Source organism: Pseudoliparis swirei, chromosome 13 (assembly GCF_029220125.1).
Source record: "Pseudoliparis swirei isolate HS2019 ecotype Mariana Trench chromosome 13, NWPU_hadal_v1, whole genome shotgun sequence".
NCBI classification, from domain to species: domain Eukaryota; kingdom Metazoa; phylum Chordata; class Actinopteri; order Perciformes; family Liparidae; genus Pseudoliparis; species Pseudoliparis swirei.
The window spans coordinates 17,575,453-17,601,839 of record NC_079400.1 but is presented as its reverse complement, the minus strand read 5'-3'; the positions used below and the strand labels follow the sequence as shown (position 1 = coordinate 17,601,839).

Here is a 26,387-nt window from a genome sequence, read left to right as displayed (position 1 = left end):
AAGGAGGCTGTGATTGTCCCTATAAGGAAGCCAGGGAAAGATGCCAGTAACCCATCAAATTATAGGCCAATTGCGCTAACGTCGAATATATGCAAATTTATGGAACGGATGGTAAATGAGAGATTAATGTACTATGTAGAGAAACATCGGATACTAGTAGGGTGCCAGAGTGGATTTAGGAAAGGTAGGGGAACCTTGGATTCAATCCTATGTTTAGAAGATGATGTAAGAAAGGTACAGGTTAACAAAGAAACTGTGGCAGCAGTGTTTTTTGATGTAGAAAAGGCGTATGATATGCTATGGAGGGAAGGGCTATTGATTAAAATGCATTCCATAGGAATTGGGGGGAAACTGTTTAATTGGGTTAGGGAATTTTTAGATAAAAGAACTATCCAGGTAAAAGTAGGGACTGAAAGATCAAGAACATTTGAGGTAGAAAATGGGACACCACAAGGGAGTGTGGTAAGTCCTATTTTATTTTGCATTGCAATAAATGACATCTTTGGAAAGGTCTCACCAGATGTGGGAAGGTCACTATTTGCAGATGATGGGGCTCTATGGAAAAAGGGTAGAAACTTGGAACATATTGTTAAAAAATTGCAAGAAGGGATAAAGCAAGTTGAACTGTGGGGGAAGAAATGGGGATTCAGATTTTCAGCAGAAAAAACGAAAGTAATGCTCTTTACCAGACGGAGAACCAGGGGAAACTGTCAGCTGAAGCTGTATGGGAGCAATTTAGAAATAGTAGAGACGTTTCGTTTCTTAGGAGTACACTTTGACAGCAGATTAACATGGAAGGACCACATTAAAAACGTTAGCGATAAGTGTAAAAAAGTAATTAATGTATTGAGATGTCCGGTAGGGTTGGACTGGGGAGCAGAGGTTGCATCTCTACTGCACATGTACAAAGCTTTAATTAAATCCAGATTAGATTATGGTAGTGTAGCATATGGGTCAGCTTCAGAAACCGCACTTAAGCAGCTAGATGTTATCCAGGCCAGGGCCTTGAGAATCTGTATAGGGGCAGTAAGAACATCACCTGTGTGCGCCATCCAAGTAGAGACCGGAGAAATGCCACTGGGTCTTCGCAGAAAGCAACTGCTGGGTAATTATTGGGTAAATTTGAGAGGTCATGAGGGTAGTCATCCAACTAAAAAAGTACTGCAGGCATGTTGGGAAAGGCACAAAGTGCCAAAGACGAGTTTTGGCTGGATAGGAGAAGCAGCAGCAAGAAGCCTAGGAGTCTCTGAGATAGAGATTATCCCTACTGTCATTTGGCCAATAACTCCTGTGTGGTTGCTGAAGGAACCAGAGGTAGACATGGAGTTGCTGCAGATTAAGGTAAAACAAAAGAATCCTGATCTAGTGAGTGAGTTCTATGAGTACACAGCTGGAAAATATGTAGAGCATGTGCAGGTTTTCACTGATGGATCTAAAGATCCAGTTGCAGGCAGTACAGGGTCTGCTGTTTCAGTCCCGAGCAAACATTATGAAATATACAAACGCACTTCGGATTTTCTGGCTGTGTATTCAGTTGAATTGTATGCACTTGTCTTGGCATTAGAGTGGATTGAGAAACAAAGACCAGGCAAAGTCCTTGTGTGCAGTGACTCCATGTCGGCACTCGCCAGTCTGAAGTCAGGTCTGTCCAAAACGCGACAAGATCTACTGTTTAAAATATTGACAATGAGCTCAAGAGCAGTGGAGCAAGGCATTGAAGTAGTATTTTTATGGGTGCCGGCTCATGTAGGTATCAGAGGGAATGAGAAAGTGGACAAGCTAGCCAAACAAGCACTAAAGGAAAACAGAGTACAAGTAGATGTTAAGTTATCTAAAGCAGAGGGAAAGGGCATCATCAAGGAAAATATCAACAGGGTGTGGCAACGTCAATGGGACCAGGAGACGAGGGGGAGACACTTGTACTCAATTCAGAGTAAAGTGAGGGGGGTAAAAGTCAGGGGAGGAAATAGGAGGGAAGAAGTCACAATGGCAAGATTGAGGATTGGGCACAGCTATTTATGCAGCACATTATTTGTGATGGGGAAACACCCAACTGGACTTTGTGAGTGCTGCCAGGCACCAGAAACGGTACAACATGTTGTTACCACATGCAATAAATACAGGTCAGAAAGGAAGGTCATGTTGGAAGAAATGGAGAGACAAGGGATGAAGGGAAGCGAGATAGGAAGTATATTGGAGTGGGGGTCGAGTGGTGTGGGAAGAGGGTGTTTCATGCAATTTTTGCGAGCAACAGGACTGATGGGGAAAGTATAGTAGCTAGGAACCGGAAGATGGCAGTAGTGCAACTTAAAGGATGCAAGCTGCCGTAAAACACCACAGAAGAAGAAGAAGAAGAAGAAGAAGAAGAACAAGTTAGAAACAACCTCTCAGCTGTTAGCTTGGAGGTTAGCTCCATCGATGCTACGGAAGTAGCATTGTTTACAGACCAGCACCAAAAGTGACGCCACGCGCGCTAGCAATAACAGCGATGTTGACGTGAGAAGAAACACTGAAAAGGCAGCTAACCTATATGTGACCACTACTAGAAGCTACCGGGGAGGAATGAGTAGTTAAATGGCTTTTAAAAAAGTGGAAAGAAAGCGGGAATTGATGAGCAGGTTAGCTAGCAAACTGACGATGGTACGCTAGCATGCTAACGTAGATTTGGTCACCTGAGATTTAGGTCGAGAAGACGGAGCACCCAACGTTATTTAATTTGTTTTAAAGACTACCTCATCGCGTTCAAACAACCGAAGAAGATCAACAGTAACACAGGTGTAGCTTCTTGTGGAGTGTGCTACCTGTACGCGGCGAGTTAGTCCCAGAAACACATGTTGCCTGTGGCTTCTCTCTGATGGATTTCCTCAGCCTGTTCGCCGTCTACGTCGTGGTGGTGCTGACGTGTATCGTCCTCGTTTGTAAGTATTCCGGCCAGCAGAAAACACCGTTTAGTGTCCTCTTCAACTGGGTAGGAAAGGTAAGAATCAAGTTTGTGGTTTTTTGTTACTGTAATTCCACAAATGGCCACTGGGTGTCGCTGTTGCACCAGAATACAGAGCCTCACACGTTGCCTGACATCAAAGCTGCCGACAATTCTCATCACAGGTGGTTGCACCGTTTACGCCAAAATGCCTCCAAAAGCTTTCACAGTGGACTTTGCACAGGCTGTTTCATCAGAGGTTTGTGGTTTTAAGTTTCTCCAGAAATACACGTTCCAGGCATATATTATTCCAGAGCTAAACAAGCATAACGCTGTATTGTTTTCTTCTCATTGCAGGAGCAACATGTTCATCTACCTGCATATCCTGCTCGAAGCTGCTGTGTCTGCAGAGTTCACCTACGAGGTGTTTGGCTTCTGCAGGGAGATGGACACCACTCTGACCAGTCTGTCTGTGCCTTACGTCCTGCTGGCCGTCAAGAACTTCTTCTTCTACCTCTGCATCAAGAGAGATCCAGGTTAGTGTTTTACATAGATTCATACTTATTGTTCGAATAATATTATATATAGACACTTGCAAGCGTGTGGAAAAGCTGTTTTATTAAGTATCGGATCATATAGACTTTATTTAACTTTGTTAATAAAAAGTGAAGTAGATTATTAAAGAAGAAAAAAGGAGAAAAATAATAAATATATATATATACACACTACCGGTCAAAAGATTTAGAACACCTCCATTTCTCCAGTTTTTATTGAAATGTACAGTTTAATTTCTCAATGTGCTCTGAAATTAAAGCATACAACAAATAAATAATTGGAGATAATAAAAAAAAAAACTTGAATCGTTTTGCTCAACAAAATATAATTTAAATGCTTGACACCTTTTGCAGATATAACAGCCGAACACACTCGTATAGCATTCTTTCTACAATGGAAATCAAATATTGTTCAGAAAGTTCTTCCCAAGACCTTTGCAGAAGTTCCCACATGTGTGTTACACTTGTAGTTTGCTTTTACTTGTTCCCTGAAAAAGGCCTTTTTGTATAACTCTGAAATGTACATTATTTTCCAGTTTTTGGTAACCTAAACTTTTTTTGTTGAACCTGTTAGTTTGCCGCTGACCTTTCAGTTATTCACTGGACTAGAACTGCTTACATTTCAATAAAGAAATGGAAAAATATGGATGTTCTAAAACTTTTGACCAGTAGTGTGTATATATATATATATATATATATATAAACACACTACCGTTCAAAAGTTTGGGGTCATCCAGACAATTTCGTGTCTTCCATGAAAACTCACTTTTATTTATCAAATGAATTGTAAATTGAATAGAAAATATAGTCAAGACATTGACAAGGTTAGAAATAATGATTAATATTTGAAGTATTAATTTTGTTCTTCAAACTTCAAGCTCAAAGGAAGGCCAGTTGTATAGCTTATATCACCAGCATAACTGTTTTCAGCTGTGCTAACATAATTGCACAAGGGTTTTCTAATCATCCATTAGTCTTCTAAGGCGATTAGCAAACACAATGTACCATTAGAACACTGGAGTGATCGTTGATGGAAATGGGCCTCTATACACCTCTGGAGATATTTCATTAGAAACCAGACGTTTCCACCTAGAATAGTCATTTACCACATTAACAATGTATAGAGGGTATTTTTGATTAATGTTATCTTTATTGAAAAAACAGTGCTTTTCTTTGAAAAATAAAGATATTTCTCAGTGACCCCAAACTTTTGAACGCTAGTGTATATATATATAATATATAATATATATGTACTAACGCAACTCTCTCCTCTGGCAGGCACCGTGACGAAGAAGAAAATCACCGGCCAACTGAGCGTCTATCCTTACGACAGGAGGCTGTTTCACCCAGGAGTCTCCTGCGAAACCTGCCAGCTCATCAAACCGGCTCGCTCCAAACACTGCAGTGAGTAAAGAATAATAAATATATACCATAGAAAATATTGTGTCTTATTGTTTTTTTATATTATGCCGTCTGTATTTCAGGGGTCTGCAACAGGTGTGTCCAACGTTTTGACCACCACTGTGTCTGGGTGAACAACTGCATCGGTGCTCAGAACACGCGTCACTTCCTGCTTTACCTGTTCAGCGTGTGCGCGTTGGCGGGCGACGTCGCCGTCCTGACGGGGGACATGCTGTTTCACGCCGTACTGCGCTCAGGGCTTCTAAGGGCCAGTTACGTAGACGAGGACGGCCAGCAGCAGTCAGCGGGGCCCCTGTTTGTTGTACAGGTGAGCCTCAGTACTTCCTTACATGCTGCGTTTCATAAAGCCACATTCCACAATGTAATACCTCATGTTGACCTCTGACCTGTCCCTCCAGCATCTCTTCCTGACCTTCCCCCGGATCGTCTTCATGCTGGGATTTCTGGTCTTCGTCTTCTTCCTCCTGGCGGGTTATGCCCTTTTCCATTCCTACCTGGCTCTCGTCAACCAGACCTCCAACGAGTGGTACAAAAGTCGAGGGTACGTGTGTCGGCACTGCCACCCGACTGCAACAGCAGAGCGCCTCTGCAGCCCAGTGCCAGACCACTCCAAAAGATACTACTATAGCAGAGGGCTACGCCAAAACCTGGGGGAGATTTTCTTTCCCCCACAACCTGTTAAAAAGAAAGACAACTGAGAGAAAAAAAAGACACCGCTGTCTGTATTTTTATGCTGCATTTACTGTCACACATGGGTCGCTGTCCCTAAGAACTGCTGTTGACTGAAGAAATAAAGTTTGCATTTAGGGAATTCTTTATGGGGTTTAGTGTTTATCTCTCATAAGGTGTTGCATATTGGAAAAGCTCTGAACACATTGACAGCAAACGCAAAGGTAAACAAAGGTAAAAGTCTGTTAATTAAATTAAACCATTCAGCTCAAGCTTCCAAAGCTTCCAATATATATATATATATATTTATATTTAAATATATTTATATCGGCATTTAAAATCAATAATTTAATGATTTCATTTCACAAGTTAAAAATGCCGTGTCAGGGGTCAGTGAAGCCGGCATTAGGAGCAGCGAACCACTTGCCCTGAAAGCTCATGGGAGATGTAGTTTGATGCTAAGGAGATTACTTAGTCGCTGTGATACCCAACGCAGTATACTTTTTTTCCTTCCTTTATGGAAAGACGAATACAGGTTCGGGAACTGGGTTTCTCGACAGGAGCTCTGACCCGGTTGGGACTGGACTTGGACGTTTGCCGTTGGATTAAATACATCGTGAAGAAACTATAACAAATACCTTTCCGCGGCGGCTCCTGTTCCTTTAAGCCGGTACGGAAGTAAACCAAAGGATTGACGCAACACTCCGCGGAAGGTCAGGCATTTTTTTTCCGCCTCCACCGTAAATTGTTTAACACTCGGGGGTAACTACTCTTGTTTTACCGAAACAACGGCGACGAAAGCTTACGGGACTTTATGACACTAACGGCTGTGACGTCGCGCGGTAACGGTAACGTAACTGTTTTTTGAAAATCTTGACAGCGCGTGACTGCTCAGTTCAACTCCCTGATGCCTGTGCCGCCATGCACCCGGCTGAGCGGAGCTCTGGTGAAACAAGTGCTGGACTCGGTGGACAGCGTCCTGTTCGACTGCGACGGGGTCATCTGGCGCGGGGACCAGGCCGTGCCCGGGGCCCCGCGGGTCATTAGCCTGCTCAAGGAGCGAGGGAAGCGGGTCTTCTACGTCACCAACAACAGCACCAAGACCAGGAAGATGTACGTCGACAAAATGTCCACGTTGGGGTTCGACACCAAGGAAGACGAGGTGTTCGGCACGGCGTACTGCTCCGCCATGTACCTGAAGACCGTCTGCGAGCTGCAGGGGAAAGTGTACCTGGTAGGGAGCGACGCCATGAGGCAGGAGCTGGAGGCGGTGGGGATCCGGCAGACCGGCGTGGGACCGGACCACGTCGCCGGGAAGCAGAACGACTGGGCCAACGTGGCCCTGGACCCCGACGTGAAGGCGGTGGTGGTCGGTTTCGATGAACACTTCAGTTACATGAAAGTCAACCGAGCCATGCAGTACCTGACGCAGCCGGCGTGTCTGTTCGTGGGGACCAACCGGGACACCCGGCTGCCCCTGGAGGGGGGCAAGGCCGTTCCAGGTAGGCACGCGCACTCTGCACAAACAAGCACACGCATGCGCAGACACAGGTGGCTCATTAGTGGAGATGCTACACTAGTTTGTGATGCACCACTCAAATGAGTTGTTTGGTGAAATATAAAGGTCTTTGTTGGATTTGTCAGAGTATGACATGCATGACATATTATTACTAAATACATTATTATTACTTAAAAATGGCTCAAATACACTCAAACATGCACAGAAAAGCATGCTGGAAACTAAGATACACTCTCAGAAGCAAGTCATCATCAAGGCTTCTTCCTGGAGAGAATTTTTCTATGACTCAGAAGATGTCTTTTTTTCTCCAGCCATGTCTTAATGTTGGCACATTATATCTTTTAATTGTAAAAACAAGCAAGGTCTTCCATTATTTTATATTCACATTACAGTTAGCTGATGCTTTTATCCAAAGCGACTTACAATCACACCGTATGCCCAAACATTGTGTTTTCAAGGTGTATTGGGGGGGGGGGGGGGATTTGTATGTTACGCCAACCTAAATGGAAAAGGTCATGTGAAAATGGCTGCAGTAAAAAGGGCCTATTGATAAGTGAACCAGCTGGTAACTGAAGGGAAACTTGAGTTCACGGTCTCCTCACCTTTTGCCCTTCACTCCTCCTCCTCCCCCAGGTACAGGCTGCCTGCTGCAGGCCGTGGAGACAGCCGCCCAACGCCAGGCCCAGACGGTGGGCAAACCCAACCGGTTCATGTTCGACTGCGTGGCGTCCAAGTTCGGCGTGGACCCCGCTCGCTGCCTGATGGTGGGCGACCGCTTGGACACGGACATCATGCTGGGCTCCAACTGCGGCCTGAAGACCCTCCTCACCCTCACGGGGGTCAGCACCGTGGCGGACGCCGAGGCCCATCAGAAGAGCGGCTGCGCCGAGAGGCAGAAGATGGTGCCGGATTATTACGTGGACAGCATCGCAGACCTCCTCCCGGCTCTGCAGGGATGAGAACCGGCGGTGTAGCGACGCGATGGCCGAGCAGCTGCAAACCCGCAGAATCTGACTCGCCCGTCACAGGCCAGACTCTCCATTGTCTTCTAAAAAAGGGAACATTCGTCACATTGGATTAACGTGAATAATCGTCTCTTTAACCGAGTCACAGCCGAGCAACTCGCTGATGCGTGACAGACGAGACACAAAGACTCCAACATTGAACTAAACCACGATTAAAAACATGCTTATTTAACATGATATTAACGATTGATTTATTAATAATAATAATAACGTGAGAACAAGGATTTGCAGTATTGTTTAGATGTGTGTATGTTCTTTCTTTTTGTGGAAGTGAGTAAGGAGAGTGTACTTTAAAAGAACCAGCCTGTGATGCAATCCCCCCCCCCCCTCTCTTTAAGCAACTACAAGTCAAACTCGAGGAGGGAAATGAGGAAATGAGCACACACACAATGGATCCTCAGTTCTGTAGAATGTGTGTGTACAGCTGTTTTAGAGGCTATAGATAATAATAATAGGCCAAAAGTCACTGAGCTGGGTCCGACCTTTCAGTTTTCTTCACGGCTCAGCAGAAAGCGTAAACACTTGCAGCGGTACTCGAGGTGCGATGCCACGTTACGTTCAGGGATTCGTACTCCTACATCGTTAAGACGCTCCCCCGATCGTCCTTCTTCCCGTCTCGTTTCCATCTGACTCCCCGAATCACTGAACGTCAAATGCTTTGTTATATACAAATAAAATTCTAACTATCTACTAAATCGGCATCTGCTCTCATGTGGCTTCTTTTGTTTTTTTTAAGTTCCAAGTGAACAAAGCAAACGTCCCCCTCGGCCTTAAGTCACCGTGGATTGTCATCGGCTGGATGCTGTATCGCCTCTCGGCTGATGAGAGGCTTCTCCACGCTGCGGCCGCCTCGCCCCTCTGTCCGTTGTCTGGGCCGGGGAGGGCGGCCAATTCCTCTCATCTAAGTGTGTGTTTGGGGGGGGGGGGGGGGGGGGGGGATAATGTCAGAGACTCATAAGTCACAGTAGACGTTAAAAGGGAGGAAATTGCAGGAAGACAGGACCTCGGACAAATTGAGTTTGGCAAGACCGAGAGTCGTGGGGGAATGTTTTGGGGAGGAGGAAGGAGAAGAAGGAAGGGAGGGGGTTTGGGGGGGGGGGGCTGCTGGGACAAAGAGAAGCTGGTCAGGTGTATCGCCTCCTCAGTCATGACCACAGCTCCATGCCTAGCTCTGAGGAGGGAGCAGACCGAGTGAGGAGCCGGCCAGGGACACAGGATGCTGCGCTGCTGGAAACATTCAGACGCCGGCTCGGAGGAGCCCCGCTGCACGGTGAGCAGACTTCACTCAACGTGCATTTCAGATGGCGGGACATGACATGTCGTCTGGTGGTGGTTTTTTCTGCTTATATGCAAAATCCAGTTCTGGTTGCATGATGTTTGGGAATTCCAGGTATTGCTCCATGTAGAACATGTTTTGTTTCCTTCTGTTTCTCGGCAGCCAGACAGTTTACCAAGCCCGCTACAGTTTGATGTTTAAGTAAAGTAATGTGTCACCGGTTCTCCAGGATGGGGGGGGCTCTGCTGCGTGCACCCAGTCCCGCTTCCCGCACAAGGCCTTCTGGGTCAGCCTCTCGGCCTCCCTGCTCCTGGTGGTCATCGCCCTGGGTTTGACGGGCCACCTGGGGCTTCCTCGGCCTCACCCTGAGGTAAACGCACGCCTCGCACCATCACCTCCGTCATAATCTGACCCCAGCTCGTCATTAATCCGTCTGCTGCTTCTGTGTAGTCTCTACAGGTCGTCCGAATCACGGTCCCGGATCAGACCGGAGTCCTGATCAACCAGTTGGCCGTCGTGGACCAGCAGAAGGACCTGGTGACCTTTTCTGTGACCTCACCCGCCAACCGGACGTCCACCGTGCTCTTCGACGTCAAACATGTGCGTGTGCCCCAGGGGGGAGGGGGGGGTGTTGACGTGTGCACGTGTTTCACGGGTACATGCTGGCGGCGAGCTGTCTGACGGTCTGCTGTCGCGTCGCAGGGTCTGATCTGCTACAAGCCCGTCGAGCCGGACGGCTGCTTCCTGCGGAAGATGGAGAAGCCCGACTACGACAACGTGCACGGCCTCCTCCGCGAGTCAACGCACAAGGTAACCGGGGGGTGGGGGGGGGGCAGCGACATCTCGACGCGTGAGAACCCGGGGGCCAGAACTCGTGTAACGGAAGAGGTTCTCCCTCGCCGCGTTCAGGACACACGAGACTCCAGGTGAAAACGCACACCTGGCCAAATGGAAGAAAGGGGGGAGTTTGCCCTTTTAACTCCGTCGGGTGTTTTTGTAAAGTCGCCGTCTTCGCTAATGCGCGAGCTGGCGCTCGTGACCCCTGACTCGCAGCGTAGTCCCAGAAGGACCCGCTGGAGGTTTCCGTCTAGGTTTCACAAAGCAGGCCGGGGTCCTGCATGAAGAGGCGTCTAGTCTCCCTCTCTCGCCGCCTCCACGCCTGAATTCCTCAGCACATCCGATCCCCTCCGGGCCCCCCCACACCGTGGCCCCCGGGATCCGCTTACAGGAGGCCAGAGCCCCGCAGCGGGCACAATGGCCACTCTGTGCGAGGGCTTTTAAGACTGACTTTAAACACAGCCGTGTGTGTGTGTGTGTGTGTGTGTGTGTGTGTGTGTGTGTGTGTGTGTGTGTGTGTGTGTGTGTGTGTGTGTGTGTGTGTGTGTGTGTGTGTGTGTGTGTGTGTGTGTGATATTGATAATCTAAGTCAAATGGCCTCGATGATGTGGAACCTCGCAGGTAACCTGAGATGAGACTTTGTTTTTTCCGCCTTATCCTATTCTTTCCTCTTTTTTTTGCACAATAGCACCCATTCCACTTGTTTTAGTCCGTCACGTACCTCTCATGCAGCTCCTCGGTTCTGACTGCCGTCATTTAATCTTTAGAAAGAGGGGAAAGGGCCCCTCGAGGATGGAGAGTAGCACAAAGGTCCTCTTGGTCTTTTTGCAGCTAAGGTGGTAAAAAAAAAGAAGAAAAAAAGGTTGTTGCACTCAAGCACAAGGGCACATTAGATGGTTCACTGTTGGAGTAAATCGCAGGTGTAAGTGGTGCCATGACCTCATCAGCAAAGACATCGGGTGAAAAGCAGCCTCAGTTTCAATCTGGGGGTTTCCTCCCCGATGTTTCCATGATTTCTCTCACGTATGAAATACGACCGTTGACTTGGTTTTTTTTTGCGATACCGTCCTCATCAGAGTCACTTCCAGCTGTCCGGGAACGAGACCCGGAGGCAGACGGAGTTCCTGGGGGTGCTGGCGGACAGCAGGGTGGACGCGGCCACGCTGGAGGAGCCTCTCCAGGCTCTGTGTCGGGACAGCGCCATCCACTGGACCAGGAGGGTCGAGGGTGAGGACTTGGTTGTTGTTTTTTTAAACGGGTTATTCTCTGTGCCACATCAGTGAGTCCACAAAGTCACATATTGCACTCGATGACATGTCACTTCGTTACCATCAACACGGGCACTATTGTTTATTTACTGTAAATACTCACTGCTAAAAGCTACAGTGCCCAGCCTTAGCCTTTGTAAATAATAATCTATATATTTGTAAATAATAATCTATATATATATATATGTAAATAATATATATATACATATATTTGTAAATAATATTCTATATATGTTTATTTAAATATATTGAAATAAATATAAATATGTATGTATGTAAATATAAATATGTATGTATATTGAACTATATGTGTATATATATAAACATATATAAATATGTAACTACATACAAATATATTTATATATGCATACATCTATATATTTGAATATATTAAAATATATACATGTATGTATATATACATACATATATATATGAATATATTTATATATATACATGTGTATATATATATATATATATACATATATATATTTAAATATATGTATATATATTTCAATATGTTGTATACGTAGACGTGTTTTAAAGATGTGTATTTAGTAGAAACACACAGGCTTCGCTAGAGAAGTCAGAAAGTCCTTCGTCTCACGATGTTGGTTTCGGTCTTTTCGTGGCATATAGATAAAAATAGACCAATGCCTTCTTTTTTAAATGGGTACACAAACTTCGTTTTTTATTTAGTTGTATACTGAATCCTGGATAAAAGTGTCTTATGACATGTTATCTTAGATATTAGTAAAGTATGCATGGTCGCACCAGAAGTTGGGGGGTCAGTTTACCCAGACAACGCATGAAGGAGCTTTTGAAACGAGCCAGCTGGCAACGCCATAAAGAACCAACGAGTCCGAAACCTAAAACTAATCTGACGTCCAGCATTGACCTTTCATCAGACTCAGTCTGTGGTGGCGTCGAACTTTAAAAATCAGTCTGCTTCTACACCATAAACTGTTGTAAATATTGTCAATGAATCATTAGAATGTGACTAAGTTTCCAGTGTGATGATGTGGCGTCTTGTTTTCAGGCCCGGGGAAACAGAGGCTGGTCTACTTCTGCATCGACATCTGCTTTCCCAGCAACATCTGTGTGTCTGTGTGCTTCTACTACCTGCCAGAGTGACTATGTTCTCTTCATCCTCCCAGTGAAAGATCAGATTTTTAGCTCCCTCTCCAAGAAAAAAAAAGCAAAAAGACCAGACGCCAGCTTTGACTGTTTCCTTTGTGCCATGCGGCCGCTTGCAGAACCAGTGAAGCGGCCAACCCTCCCAGTCCACTTTCATCCTTCCGAGAGAGAAGAGATGGAGACAGGCTGTCGCGGTTATCTTCAGAAGCCCGTCACTCTCTGAATAATATCCCCTCTGCCGAGATTAGAGTGCATTTATTTTCTTATTCTTCTTTTTAAATGCCTCTGAATGTATTTCCTGTAATCCACTGTGGCAGTTTAATTATGTATTGTGATAAGATTATTATTATTTTTTGGGGAATCTGTTAAATAAAAGACTTGTGTATTTGTGGCCAACTTTTCTTCATTAGACCGGGAAAAAAAAAGACAACTCACTCCTTTGAACGACGTCTTTACAGCAGGATCATTTTCCGTACATCGTTTCTCTCGACACTTCCCCACGTGATCGTTTAGGGAAGCGCAACTTAACTTTGAACACAGAGCATCGAATGAATTGTACGTGTGCCGCGGATGAGAAATAAAAACCACGTGGACGTGATGCGTCCTGATGCAATAAATACACGATTTTAAAAACAAAGAGTTGGGAAGGATCTACTTTTTGTGCACAGAGGGATGTTCGGGAATGAAGGCTAAACATGTTTCAATCACGCTTAAAACTTTCTATACACAAGCTTTCCTGCACGACCGATTAAATTTGGTGCAAAATGGTGTGCGTGGCCCTTTAAGATGGATTTTCCGACATGAATTTACATTTTTGGTTGGCTTGGCAGTGCATACTTGCATGTATTTGGCACTGTTGGAGCACTGTAGATATCCTGGAACACACAGCTGAGATTCATCGTAATGCTCAAACACAAAGCTTGGACTTTATCGATAAGATCATTCATAATTCCCAGAGTGAGGCGCATCTTCCAAAAAGAGTCCATTGCTTCTCATGTCCTCGTTCCTCGTCCTCAGCCCAGCACACTGTCATTGAAGGCCAGACACACCACGGCCTTCTGGTGGCCGCTGTACTCCCTCTTGATCTCCCCCGTCTCCACGCACCACAGGCGGGCCAGGTTGTCCGAGGAGGCTGAGGATGGAGTAGACGAGTCAGACCCCCAAATTCACCCGTGAAGGTATAGAAGTTACCAATCCTTTCTTTACCCACTTCTCTCTAAAAGGCTCCAAGTGTGTGCCTCAGTATACAGCAGTATTTAATAATAAGAAAAAAAAGTATTGATTGATGTATGTATATATATAAATATATATTTATATTAGGGCTGTCAGCGTTAACGCGTTAATCTATGAGATTAATTTGGCCGCGATTAACACACTAAAATATTTTAACGCAATTAACGCAACTTTGTTTACTTCCGGTGTGCGTTGAAGTTGTTGCACTCCTCTGAGTGTCAAACTGCGGCAGTCCGCCTCCTTCCTCCCGTCTGCTCCTCGATATTCACAGAGAAACAGAGGGCGCCGTGTCGGTGACGCGGGGCGGAAGGTGCAGGTGACTTTTTTTTTTGCTCCACCCCGATGCACGCGCACACGCCGGCATCGGAGCTCTGCGGCGCGCGAGACGGAGAGCCGAGAAGAGTGACCGACACGTCGAGACAGAATGACATGCTGCTGTAGAGACGACCAACAACAGACGTTTAGTTTAATAAAATAACAAACACGTCTTTAAGGAAAGAACCGTACATTACTTCTGCTGTAATCTGGCGCTATAGAGAACATTACAGGGGGGCGGGGCCTCACCCTGATAGAATGGTGGGGGAAACACTGGGATGTGTCATATGCAAAAGACTTTAAAAGGTGAATTTACATTGTTTAGTAAAATCGAGAAAATGCCCCCAGCCTCCAGAGGGTCACGTGACATATTTGAATGTCAGTTTACCAAGGCCACTGATTCTGCTGTTGTTCAATGTTAAAGATGACAGGACCAATGGGGTCTCAAATACACCTTTTCTTACTAATCTGGATGTTTCACTGAAGAAACAATTTATCATCCACGATATTAAATACCTCACTGGCACTTTATAGGTAGGAGCCTCTTTGAAAACACAGCTCTGTGTGAAGTTTGGTCTTTAAAAAAGAATACAATTAAACAAGTGTCTAAAATACACGCTGTCTGAAGTGATTACTCGTTCATTTAGAAGATTTAGTCTTTAGAAGAAAAAAAACCTTTTAATCGCGATTAACTGCGATTAATGAATTTCAAAATGTGCGATTAATTAGTTAATTTTTTTAATCGATTGACAGCCCTAATTTATATATATATATATATAAATGTACATATATACAAATGTATATATATATATATATAAATGTATATATAAAAATATATATATATTAATGTATATAAATATATTTATATATGTTATACCTTAAGAAGGTTTAATAATAAAATATAAATATATATAAATACAAATAATATCCATATAAATAAAATTAAAAAAATATATATACATAAATAAACTAATAATAAATAATGTATATATATATAATATTATATATAAATAAATAAATTACACCAAAGAGCTAGATTTGCATTACTGCAGTTTTCAGGGAATGCTTTTCTTTGTTGAAAATGCTGTTTTGTGTTCAGATCTAACTGCAAGTAACACTTCTCTTATTTGGAGATGATATTTTAGGATCTCATGATAGAATGGTTCTGATGCAAGACTATGGAAATTGCAATGTTGAGACAATAACCCCTTTAGCGGTGTTCATGTACTGACCAGTGACGATATACTGGGAGTCTCCGGAGAAAGCACAGTCCCACATCCAGCCTCTGGATGTCTCTCCAGGATTGTTGCTCTTGATGCTCAGCTCCGTCATCAGGGAGAAATTGGACGTTCTCCAGATCTTACACGTCTGGTCTGCTGAGCAGGTGGCCAACAGACTGGCGGCGAGGGCAAACACAAAACAACTCTGTATCGTTAGCAACAACATCGGAAAGAAAGGCCGACAGTGCGTAGAGGAGACGGGCGCTCACGTGGAATCGGGGCTGAACTTGCAGCGGAGGGCGTAGCGTTTGTGTGCGGGGATCTTCGTCTTTGGGATGAGCTGAGTCACCTCATCTCCGATGCCTCCGGCAAGGTTCCACACATAACAGTTTCCCTGGAAAGGAAAAAAAACAATTAAAAAACAACAGAAAAGAATGCTTTTATAAAAAAAATTATAATTTTTTAGAAGTTTTGGGTACTGACTGAGCTGTTAACCGCTGCCATGTAACTGGCGTCTGGATCGATGTGGACCGAGTTGATTGAGACGTCCGGCTCGGGGATCAGCTGTTCGTTGTGGTCAGTCTTCAAATCCCAGATGTGAATCACTCCACTCTGGTCTCCAACAATGAGCTCTGCCTGAAAAACATACAACACCGTGTGTTGATTGACATGTAGTGGCAGTAGGGATGTACTTCAACTGACTTATAATAAAACAGTCACGTGTAAACTGCTAAAATACAAAGTAAACTGTCGTATTGGCACCAATCAATGACTCGTGTGCGAGTCTCACCTGGTTGGGATGCAGGCATACGCAGTTGATCGGAGCGTTGACCTGGAATATCCTCTGACACTGTAGATTTCTTGACCTTGAAGGAGCAGCGGGGGTCAAAGTTAGGTTCGCTGAACGCAGAGTGAATGTGAGCGCCGTAAGCTTCCTTTGCGGTACCTGAGGTCCCATATGCGAGCCATGCAGTCCTCTCCTCCCGTGTACATCCAGCGTCCATCTTCGTGGAAGCCCACGGACGTGATGTTCTTGCTGACACCGTCGTAGTTGATCACCGGGTTGGGGTTGTTGGAGTTCAGGTCGTACATGCGGATGTGCTGGTAGCCTAAAGAAGCAAGAGTGGGGAATGACTGGGAGACACTTAACGTGGCCGCGAAGAATTCAAATCATGCAAAGAAGGGGAACATTTGAGAGACACTTTTGAACCAACCTGCAGCTGCAATCATACTCCTGTCAGGTGTGACCTCGAGAGAGTTCACTTGCTGGGAGCGACATGTTAAGAAAGTGGATTGTAATGGTTATATTGATTTAAATATTGTACTGCTTGGCTTCAATTAGTGAGCTTGAAACAAGTCTCTGTTTCACATTAATCTAATGTTGACAGAATAACACACACACAACCCAATCAATAAAGACGCCATACAACTATTTGTTTCCAGGTTTCATATGCACAGAGGATACAGAGTCCTGGTGCTGGACCGTCCTGGTGCAGATCCCGCTGTGGGCCTGCCAGAACCGGACCGTGTGGTCGTATCCAGCCGTGGCCAGAATGACCGGGTCGCTGCCCACCGTCCCCTGGCCCTGGTTCACGTTCATCCTCGGCTGGTGTCCGTCGCCGCTCGAGAGCTCGCGAGGCACGTCGCTGCGGCGAGGACAGAGCAGACGGCCAGCTGTCAAATGTCGTCTTTTAACGGGAACGTGGGGTTGACGTTTATTTATTGTTTATTGTGGCAATACAGGAGTCAACCTGGACGTTAGCAAAGCAGGCTAACGCTAGCAAAGCAGCCGCTCGCGCGTTAAGCGCCCCGCAGTTAACCAGACTTCAAAAGCGAAGTAAATGTGTCTGTAAAGATGTGTGTCTGGAGGATAATATGTGTGACAGTCATTTAAACTTCTTAGAAGAATACATCCGACAACTTTAGATTACCTTGAGTTGTTTTTGTGTTGACGACAAATCTGTACGTCCACGTAAAAGGGTCCCGTAGCAACATACGATGTTTCAAAGGTTCCGCGTTGATAACCGGCGCCTTGCCGCCCCCTACTGGCCTGTTTTATCATAGCAGGTCAAATGGACCACAGCCATGCAGGTTTATCATGCCAATAACTCCACTCAAGACTCCTCGAGCTATTCAGAAAATATTTTAGTGAGTTGTGCTGTCACAAATGATAGTGTAATATGATTATATTGATAACATATATCCATACCAGTACCAACTGAAGCCCCAACAACAAATAAACTGTTGCTTTAATCGTGTTTTTATTTAGAAATGGTGAAATTAATGGTGTACAATTTAATTGGGCAAATGCCGTCAATCTATATTGACATGGCACTAAAAATGTTGTCAAAATGTACTTGGACCAATGTGTTGGGAAAAATTGAGTATGGTGTTTTAAAACCTGGTTGTTAATTGAAGCATCTTGTCATGTAAAAATCAAGGTTGATTCATACATTTGAGACTTGACATAATAAACGCATAAATTAGTTTATTTAACAGTGTAAAAAAGTAGTCAAGCGTACACTATATATATAAATATTCAAACAGATTCAATAAATAAATGAAATAAATAATGCAGAGAATGTACCTATACCTATTCACCAAACACAAATCCTGCACATGTCACACCCTCGTTAACATCTCACTCAGATCAGCGCCACGCAGCAGGAAAATCAGCCAATCACAACAGAGGTGCCCTCCTGCTCCGCCAGCGTGTGTCGTGATCACTGCCGCTGCAGCAGGGCCGCCATGTGCTGCTTCACCTCTCCCGGGTCCGCCACCGAGCAGGCCAGGACCACCCCCCTGGTCCCAGATTTCACTTTGGTGGAAGGGGTTATCTACAACATATTATGAGAACCCTTCAGCATATTATTTGCTTTTTATATCCAACCCACAAATATACGACGTTCATTTAAAAAGCCGCTGTACCTTGACGTATGTTTTGCATCTCTCCAAAAGAAATTTCCACTTCATGGCAGTCCGCTCGTCATCATTCAAATTGGTAAACTCTTTGGTCTACAACAGATGGAGCATAGAGCAGCGCAGTGTTATTCTTCTCATGTTCAACAGGTTCGTCTCGGTTCTGTCCTCCTGGGACACGGTACTGACCGTGCAGCCGAGGATGCTTTCTGCCACCGGGCTCCTGAGGCTGCAGGCATGCAGGGTGCCGGTGTGGTCCGTGAGGTCCACCGGCAGGTCGAAGCCCGTGGTGGCCGACAGAGGCTGATCCCTCCCTGCGCACAACGTGTTGGTGCAGCTCGCCACGTCCTCAGTCACCAGAAACTTGCACCTGGAGCTGAGATCAAGGAACTGTTTATCGCGAATAGCGGACAAAATAAATCATGTTCTTCAGCGTATTCAAATATTTGAAGCAGGACATCGGGGTTGTGAGGGGAGAAGCAGGATCTGTTTAATAATGCATCAACTGGATGCACTCGGGTGAACTTGCCACCGCGTCTTGATGACTCTTGAAACAGAAGAGTCGATGTCCAGCCGGGACAGGAAGCTGTATGTGATGCCGAAGAAAGCCGCTTCGGGGTTCTCCTGGGCCTTCTGCTTCAGCTGGCTCACGGTGTACACGTCGGTGATGGAGTCCACTGCGGAGACAGAGGCGGCAGCACACTGACGCAATGCCGGCAGTCTCTTCACACGTCGTCACATCGTCCTCTGGTAATTCAGTGTGTTATCAGAGGAGGAATCAAGTGACAGGAGTTTGTTTTTATTGTCAACGAACGGCGCGTTAGAGGACAGAGCGCACGGTCAGTTCACGTCATGATTCATGAGGAACATTTAATAGACTAGAATGGGCACTCGGTAGAGCGCATACCTTCGCATATCACAAGATTGGGCATTGAATTATGAACATGTTGGCATTAGTTGCATGCCAATTGGATACAAATTGACCGTGCTGTGGTAAAAAGAAGATCTTGACCTTTTCATGACCTTGACCTTTGACCCGATCGATCCCAAAATCTAATCAAATGGTCCCCGGATAATAAACAATCATCCCACCAAACTTCATGCGATTCGGTTTAATACTTTTTGTATTATGCGAGTAACACGCATACAAATAAATAAATAAATACACGGCGATCAAAACATAAGCTGGTAGAAGTCTTCACTATAACCTACCTGGCACGTCTTCTGGCTTCTCATCTTCATCCAGAGCACCAGACTCGGATACTTCCTTCGCATAGCTGAACAGCAGACTGGCCTCTCTGGTGTCTGAGGGAAGATGATGTTTTTTCTTTTTCTTTCTCCTAACACTCTTCACCATGGCTGAGAACCTTGTTTTGGAGTATAGGCTCTCACAGTTACACCCGATGCTTTGTGCTTGCGTTGCTGTGATATCTTACCGGGATTGACGGTGATAATGGTCTTGGAGTTAACGGTTGCTGTCATGCCGTCGCGAAAGCTGTCAAAGCTAATCTTCGCATCGGCTATGAAGAGCACTTTGAGTGAAGAATAAAAGTTAAAACAACAGAAAGCCATCTCAAACATAAACACAGTTACGTCTCGGACGTACGTTGCATGTTTCCGCTCGGTCCAGTGTGGTAACGGGACGTGACAGGCAGGAATAACAGTCAAATAAAGATGTTTTTGTTGTGTGGCTGAGAATGAGCAGCGGCTGTTGCCTACCAGTCTCTTTGGGTATCATAGTTTGCACAAGCTGAATGGCTTCTCTGTCCCAGCTGTGACAGAAACAGAGGTCGGGGAGTTACTCGGTGAAAATCAAACACACATGGAGTTCAACAGGTTGAGGTTTCACGACCCCAAAGTGCGTTTGAGGTTAACCCGAAGATACACAGCAGTGATCCAAATGGCCAATAAGATGGACGAGAAAGTATGGAAAAAAAGTAATCAAAAATTCATTCAACTTTTCCAAATGACGCACCAGACGAGAGGAAAGGAAGAGACGGAGTCATCAAAGAGCTTCACTTCCAGCCTCTGCCCTTTGCGCTGGTCTGAAGTGGTGAACTGCTTCAGCTCTCCAATCTGAAAATGTAAAGCCAAAGATCACAATCATCTGAAGTTCCTCTCACAGTATCTGCCCTTCTTGAAAAACCGCTGCAGTGGCAGTAAGTGCAGCGTCTGGCTTCTGTCTGAACACGGAGGCGCGTCTTCAGAGACGTTGTGGTGCCGACGGTCCACGAGGCGATTCATAAGATATGGATTCAGTACATTTTTTTGCTCTGTAGATAGAATACAATGATCTCACAGGTTGTACTTATTTCTGTGACTTCCTGTGTGAAGACGGCTCTTTGTTACTGGCCCCATTTTCCAGGCGAGGTGCATCTACAGCAACACCCCGCTGCACGCTTCCCATGCAAGGCTCAGTGAAATTCTCATGACTTTAATAATATGTTACGTTTCACCACTTCTGAACAACCGTTTTCTTTTTGTTTATGTCATTTTAAAAATCAGGAAACTTCGACGTCCTACTTTCCACCAGTTTCTGAAACCACCATTTAATGAAACCAGTGTGTGAAAATACATTTTGGTTTCTCAATGAGATCATACATTTGTTACTCATTCCCTAAAATCAATAAAGTGTTCCATGAATGATTCAACCTAATAACCTAATTAGAAGTAGGTAAATGAAAATGTGGTCACACTAAATAAAAACATAACTGATACATCAAAGCATGAATGGAAGTGCTACTTAATACTGAAAGACTGGGACCTCAAGGCGCCCTACCGATTTCACTGCAGCCAGTATATTTATCACCGTGCCAGCCAGCTTCTGCCCGTTGGCCACAATGTCTGCCAGAGAGTAGAAATCTCCAGAGTCCTTGGATGGCAGGTGGATCAGTGGCAGCAGCCTGTCGATGGTGCTCATGTCAGCACACAGAGAAACCTGGGAGTGAGCCTCCGACACCAGCAGCCTGTAGAGGCTGAGACAGCAGATACAGGACTTTGAAGCAGTAAGTCCGAAGGCTTTGAAATGACTCCGTCTTATATTCTATTTTACACAGTATGACGTTGTGTTAACCTCACTATCCTTCAGCCTTCAGCTATTTAAAGTACAGCAGGGTGAGCACGACTAATTATTCTACTCTATATGCATTGACAGTGTTTATTACCTTGGTGTTGTGGGACAGAATCTGTCCCCTTTCTCCGGGTCTTTGTTGTTAACCAAAGAGTTTTCAATGACGACTGGAAAAAGAAGAAACAAGTTTTGTGCGTCGACATTAAGTGAACAATTTTTTTGAAAATATATTATTAATATTATTGCGACTTATAATTAAGGTTGATTTTATACTACTGATATTGATGAGTAATATATATATAAATATATATATATTTTATATATTCATACACATAAACACACACACTTACATTTTGTGGATTTGGCATCTGTATATATATGCCAAATCCACAAAATGTCAAGGATTGTGAAGGCTTTGAGCGTGGGCTCTGAGAGTGTTCCTCACCACAGTCTCCAGTGCTGAAGCTGTTGGACAGCCCGTTGATGTATCCGTCGTTTCCCCAGGCCGTCACATTAATGAAGAAGTCAGCTGAGTCCTTAATGGTGAAGCTAAAAGTGAATCTGTCTACACCAATAGCTGAAATTCAGACGTATGGTATCAATTAATGTTGCATTACAATGATAAAGAGGGAGGGGGGTGAGGTATAGGTTCTCCAGAAGAGGGTGCTGGTGTACAAGACACTGTGAAAAAGGATGTGGCAATGACGCGAACATCGTAGGTGCACAACTTTAAAAAGGTGACTTACTTTTTCTATCAGGAAAGCTTTTGACATCACTTTTCCCAATGATGATACCCGCCACTGTCTGCAAAACATCACAAGGGCAATGACTGTGTGAAGCTATGTTTACAGCTTCACGCTGTTGCACAATTGTAGAGAATTGGTCCTGGCTATATAGATATTGATTTTGTTTTTTGGGGGGCTGCAGCAGGAAAAAAAGATACCACGTTGCCACAAATGGCTGAAATCATTTGAACTTACCGGGTGGGAGAAGTTGGGGTGGAGCTCAGAGATGGCAATGTAGGTCTGAGCGGCCATTGTGTTTATTCAGAACCTTTACAGTCCAGTTATTGTTGCATTTACAGACTCTATCCAAAGGAAAAATATATATATCATAAAACAACAAGACTGGATGAAAGGTTTTGAACCATTTACATGTTTCTATCATTACCTAACTAATAGTCGACAGCTTAGATTAAAAAAATACACAGTTCTGTCATCAGGTAACTAGTTAGTTAGCTAGCTTAACTTTAGCTAACAAGAGCTAAGTTGTAATTATCATTAATGTTAGCGTGCTAATAGTGAAAAAATTGGCTTGTGTTTATTTTAACTCGCTGCCTTTTTCCACTGTTATCACACATCTCTAACTGACAACATGGTGGGAGTATTATATTTATATTTATATAATGAAATGTAGGTACTACCTTCTACGTTTTCGGCTTGACTCTGTTTCGTCAGTTTTTTTCAATTCGCGGCAAAACTGGACACGCACGCGACAGGTTGATGCTGCCTTCAAATACAGTCGGAAAAATCAACACAATTCCAAGTCGTGGCTGATAAGAAAGAAGTATTGCAGTTTAATTGCGTGGAGGAGGATGGACATGATGCGATAGGTTTTATACAATGTTGTATATGTTTTATACTATATGTTGTGTCCTTTCTAACAGACACATGAGGTTAAAGGCCAGAAGCCTGATTAAGAGCTAGAAATACAAACTTCACAACAAACGGTCATTTGCGTCTCAGTTTTCTTTCTTTTTTTTGTCACAGAAAACCACACCCAGCAAATTATCCTTATTGACTTTCTAAACCACTACCATTACACACATTCAGTCCTCATTGTGTTGACTTTTCTGTTCAGCCCAAAGGCAAATAAACTTGCACACAACCCATTTTATTCCCACTTAATCTACCTCAAACCAATCTTAACGGCTGTAATTTTATAGAGTTATACCTTTATGCTGTGGGCCATGTTTGAAATACCATATTATTGAACCATGTTCTATGTCTTCCATAAATCATTCCTAAACAATTTCACATACACAAATGTTAACCTATATACTAATTATGATTAGCCCAAGGCAAATACACCCTGCTCTAATTAAACATCCACATCATTGATTCCTGATTTGTTTAGAGTATTTATTTTGTAATGAAAAGAGACCTACATTCACCCAATGTTTTTGGTATGGACTTTATGATGACGCCAAGGACGAATTATACAATTTCAACACACATTCAGTACAATACACGTGTACGTGCAGCTGCGCAAACATGCACGAGACGGGCCTGAACAATACGACCGCCATCACCGAGGAACCCGTCGACAGGAAGCTGTAATTAAACACAAATATTCACGCCACGCAACTCAAGCCATCCCTTGATAATCCGTGACAGCCATCATCAGCCGCCGCGTGGGATTTGTTCTCAGACGGCTTCGTTGAGATGAATTTGACAGTTTGTTTGAAGTGCCTCGTACATCTGAGCAGGAATCAAAAGGTGTAACAGTAAACCCAAATTCAGCTTTACACCGCCTTGTACCTTTTTTTCGACATCGACTAATCCCCATGGTGAGTGATATATCTCATCCATGTGACTAATGTTGATTTTTTCTTTTTGGGGGGGGGGGGGGGGGGGGCAGAAATATGTCTGTTGATGTGATTCCACGGTCAATGTGAGGCCCTCTTTCCCACACACAATAACACAACATGGTGAGATTATTCCCCTGCAGACGGGCCTGCCTGGTGTGTAACGTCCCATCAATGTATTGATGGACCGTGTATAATGTTGTATAATGTGAACTGATTAAAATGCATCGACGCTGAGGGAATCCATTTGCACCGGCGCCCCGTCTATTCAAATGAAAACCAAATTTCAAATTCTAATTTCATTAGGTTTTTTCCTGACTACAGCTTGTGAGTCCATTAATCACAGCGGCACTGTAAAGCATCATCAGATAAATCAAGTTAAACTTACTTTTTGCTTTAATGATTTATCCATAATTAATCCACGGCCTCAAGTCATCCATCTTCTATATATAAGCGCTCTCTCGATGTTCTTCTGAACCAACTGTGTGAATGTCTTGATGATAAGCAGCGGCATGAGGTCCTGCTCGTCACCTCTGACTTGATTCTGAGGCGAGCGGCACGTACACCTGCAGGTGCTGCCGTTGGGTGTCTCAGGTCGGCTCCCTGGAGGGCCTGCAGCCGTCTGACCACTCCTATTAATCCATCATCTCACTGTGTGTGTGTGTGTGTGTGTGTTCTTTTACGTATGCATGCCAGTACATTCACGCAGTATAACTGCAATCGCAGGTACAAAGACACTATGTGTGGTTATTACACTCGTAGGCCTTAATGTGCACTGTAACACATGAAGGCACTTCTGTTGAGCCGGTTGGGTTGCCAAATATGCAACTTATCCACCTTAACCAATAACCATAAGCCGCAGATTTCTGTGGAAATTGAATATCGAGCCACTGATACATCAACGTCTTGTCGTGAATAGATGTGCTGCGTCTTCAGAAAGCTGCACACTTCGATATTCAAAACACGTTTAATGAAGAATTTAACTCTTTTAAATAGACAAGCTGACTTCTTTACACTTAATTGCATTGTGCTCTCTCCGGGAATTTGAAAAAAACTACAATACCCCACAATTCAATATGATATAACACTGACAGGAGTCACCGTATTGAGACTTCATTTTGCTCATGCCACTCAAATTATTGTTCTTTTATAAAACCAGATCTTATCTTGTGGTATTTGCTCGTAAGACAATCAGAATACTTCCTCCACCTGCAGCGTTTCATATTTATAGCAACTGCACTGGACCTCCAGGAGGGCACCAGGCAGGAGATTTGCGGTCCATCTGCGTAAGAAACACGAGAAGAAAGGAGGAAGCAAAGACTTCGTCCACTGGCCACACGAGGAGAACACAGAGAAACGTCCTTTCAGAGCTGCGTTTGTTCTCTTTTTCGGCTTCTGTGGGTTCATTCTGCACATACTTACAGTTTGATCCAGTGTGTTTACACCATATATCCACATGTGATGTCCCAAAAGACCCGACACAGGATGTTTACACATAGACAATACAGCTATTGATGAATAATCAAACATGGGTTTTTTTCTCCTGAAAGAGATATCTTGTTCGGATCTAATGGAAACCAATCATTATCGTATTGAACGGGATCATTAAACACATTGTTCTGAACACTGAGCAATATCTTGGCGTCTAAACCCAAGCACAGCCTTTTGTATTGGTTGGCCTCCGCAGCCTTTATTGGCTTCCAGAAATATGTGTACACTGTAATTTCCCTGCCACCTGTGTGACTAACTATACTGCAGAGCTGCTGCTCACAGCCATTGAATCCAGCTGGGCTCCGGTAGAACAATGCAGTCTGTCTCCTCATCCCCGTGTCCAGTGGGAGGGGGGGGGGGGGAAGGAAACCTTAAATGCATGTTAATAACTGGCTGTTGAAAACCAGCACCAATACAGAAATCGGCGGCATGCATGACGTCAGCTCCCATTATTACCGTGTGCCACCCTGTTGAGGTAATGCTGGAGGAACTCGGTGGCGTCGCCCGTGTTATTGCTGTGACTCCCAACCCATGAGGCTGAAACGAGACAGGAAACGAGACATAAAAAAATGATAAAATAAATGAGGAGAAAGGGATATTTCTGTCGCATGGAGAGAAATAAATGTCACGCAGCTTGTCGTTTAGGGCGCTAATGAGTCACCGGCTACACTAAACAGGTCATACCACCTACACGCCCGGCTCAGGCATGTGTTTTCTCTTCTTTTATCTTCCTGGTGTCTGCATGGCTTGCACAGTTATATGGCTTTAATCCAAATGTGCAGTTGTCCTTGTACACACGTTAGAATGCGTGAGGGATGGTGATTCAGACTTTGAGCTATACTTCTGACCATGTGATATTTCAGTTTTTCTTTTTTAATAAATTAGCAAACATTTCTGTTTTTTTCTGTCCAGATGGGGTGCTGAGTGA

At 44.4% G+C, this 26,387-nt stretch overlaps 5 protein-coding genes across 7 annotated transcripts; 3 read left to right on the top strand and 2 right to left on the bottom strand.

The window, feature by feature from the left end:
- The first annotated feature begins 2,397 nt into the window (after window positions 1–2,397).
- On the top strand, window positions 2,398–5,712 carry zdhhc4 (zinc finger DHHC-type palmitoyltransferase 4). The gene is made up of 6 exons (XM_056430260.1): window positions 2,398–2,977; window positions 3,106–3,179; window positions 3,278–3,456; window positions 4,753–4,878; window positions 4,959–5,203; window positions 5,295–5,712. The coding sequence occupies exons 1-6, from the start codon at window positions 2,855–2,857 to the stop codon at window positions 5,592–5,594; spliced, it is 1,047 nt and encodes a 348-aa protein (XP_056286235.1). The 5' UTR covers window positions 2,398–2,854; the 3' UTR covers window positions 5,595–5,712.
- A 91-nt stretch (window positions 5,713–5,803) lies between these two features.
- Window positions 5,804–8,808, top strand: pgp (phosphoglycolate phosphatase). Its single transcript, XM_056430261.1, has 2 exons — window positions 5,804–7,067; window positions 7,718–8,808. The coding sequence occupies exons 1-2, from the start codon at window positions 6,473–6,475 to the stop codon at window positions 8,041–8,043; spliced, it is 921 nt and encodes a 306-aa protein (XP_056286236.1). The 5' UTR covers window positions 5,804–6,472; the 3' UTR covers window positions 8,044–8,808.
- A 430-nt stretch (window positions 8,809–9,238) lies between these two features.
- bricd5 (BRICHOS domain containing 5) lies at window positions 9,239–12,962 on the top strand. Its single transcript, XM_056430531.1, has 6 exons — window positions 9,239–9,379; window positions 9,615–9,755; window positions 9,836–9,985; window positions 10,088–10,195; window positions 11,299–11,449; window positions 12,527–12,962. Exons 1-6 carry the CDS (start codon window positions 9,326–9,328, stop codon window positions 12,619–12,621), a joined length of 699 nt encoding a protein of 232 aa, XP_056286506.1. The 5' UTR covers window positions 9,239–9,325; the 3' UTR covers window positions 12,622–12,962.
- A 97-nt stretch (window positions 12,963–13,059) lies between these two features.
- Window positions 13,060–17,401, bottom strand: mlst8 (MTOR associated protein, LST8 homolog (S. cerevisiae)). The gene is made up of 9 exons (XM_056430530.1): window positions 17,324–17,401; window positions 16,858–17,038; window positions 16,607–16,658; window positions 16,339–16,501; window positions 16,183–16,258; window positions 15,876–16,028; window positions 15,662–15,786; window positions 15,405–15,568; window positions 13,060–13,756 (listed from the first exon to the last, which is right to left on the bottom strand). Exons 2-9 carry the CDS (start codon window positions 16,990–16,992, stop codon window positions 13,638–13,640), a joined length of 987 nt encoding a protein of 328 aa, XP_056286505.1. The 5' UTR covers window positions 16,993–17,038; window positions 17,324–17,401; the 3' UTR covers window positions 13,060–13,637.
- Window positions 17,402–17,865: 464 nt separating this feature from the next.
- Window positions 17,866–23,270, bottom strand: meiob (meiosis specific with OB-fold). 3 transcript variants are annotated; one of them, XM_056429957.1, is made up of 14 exons: window positions 22,805–23,270; window positions 22,362–22,468; window positions 22,128–22,185; window positions 21,827–21,958; window positions 21,476–21,548; window positions 21,091–21,286; window positions 20,287–20,387; window positions 20,031–20,083; window positions 19,748–19,843; window positions 19,524–19,616; window positions 18,841–18,988; window positions 18,501–18,687; window positions 18,321–18,407; window positions 17,866–18,229 (listed from the first exon to the last, which is right to left on the bottom strand). In XM_056429957.1, the coding sequence occupies exons 2-14, from the start codon at window positions 22,416–22,418 to the stop codon at window positions 18,116–18,118; spliced, it is 1,395 nt and encodes a 464-aa protein (XP_056285932.1). In that variant the 5' UTR covers window positions 22,419–22,468; window positions 22,805–23,270; the 3' UTR covers window positions 17,866–18,115. The 3 variants fall into 3 exon arrangements, with proteins under 3 accessions (XP_056285932.1, XP_056285934.1, XP_056285933.1); XM_056429959.1 differs by having other exon boundaries at window positions 21,091–21,214; XM_056429958.1 differs by lacking the exon at window positions 22,805–23,270 and having other exon boundaries at window positions 22,362–22,569.
- Window positions 23,271–26,387: the final 3,117 nt, after the last annotated feature.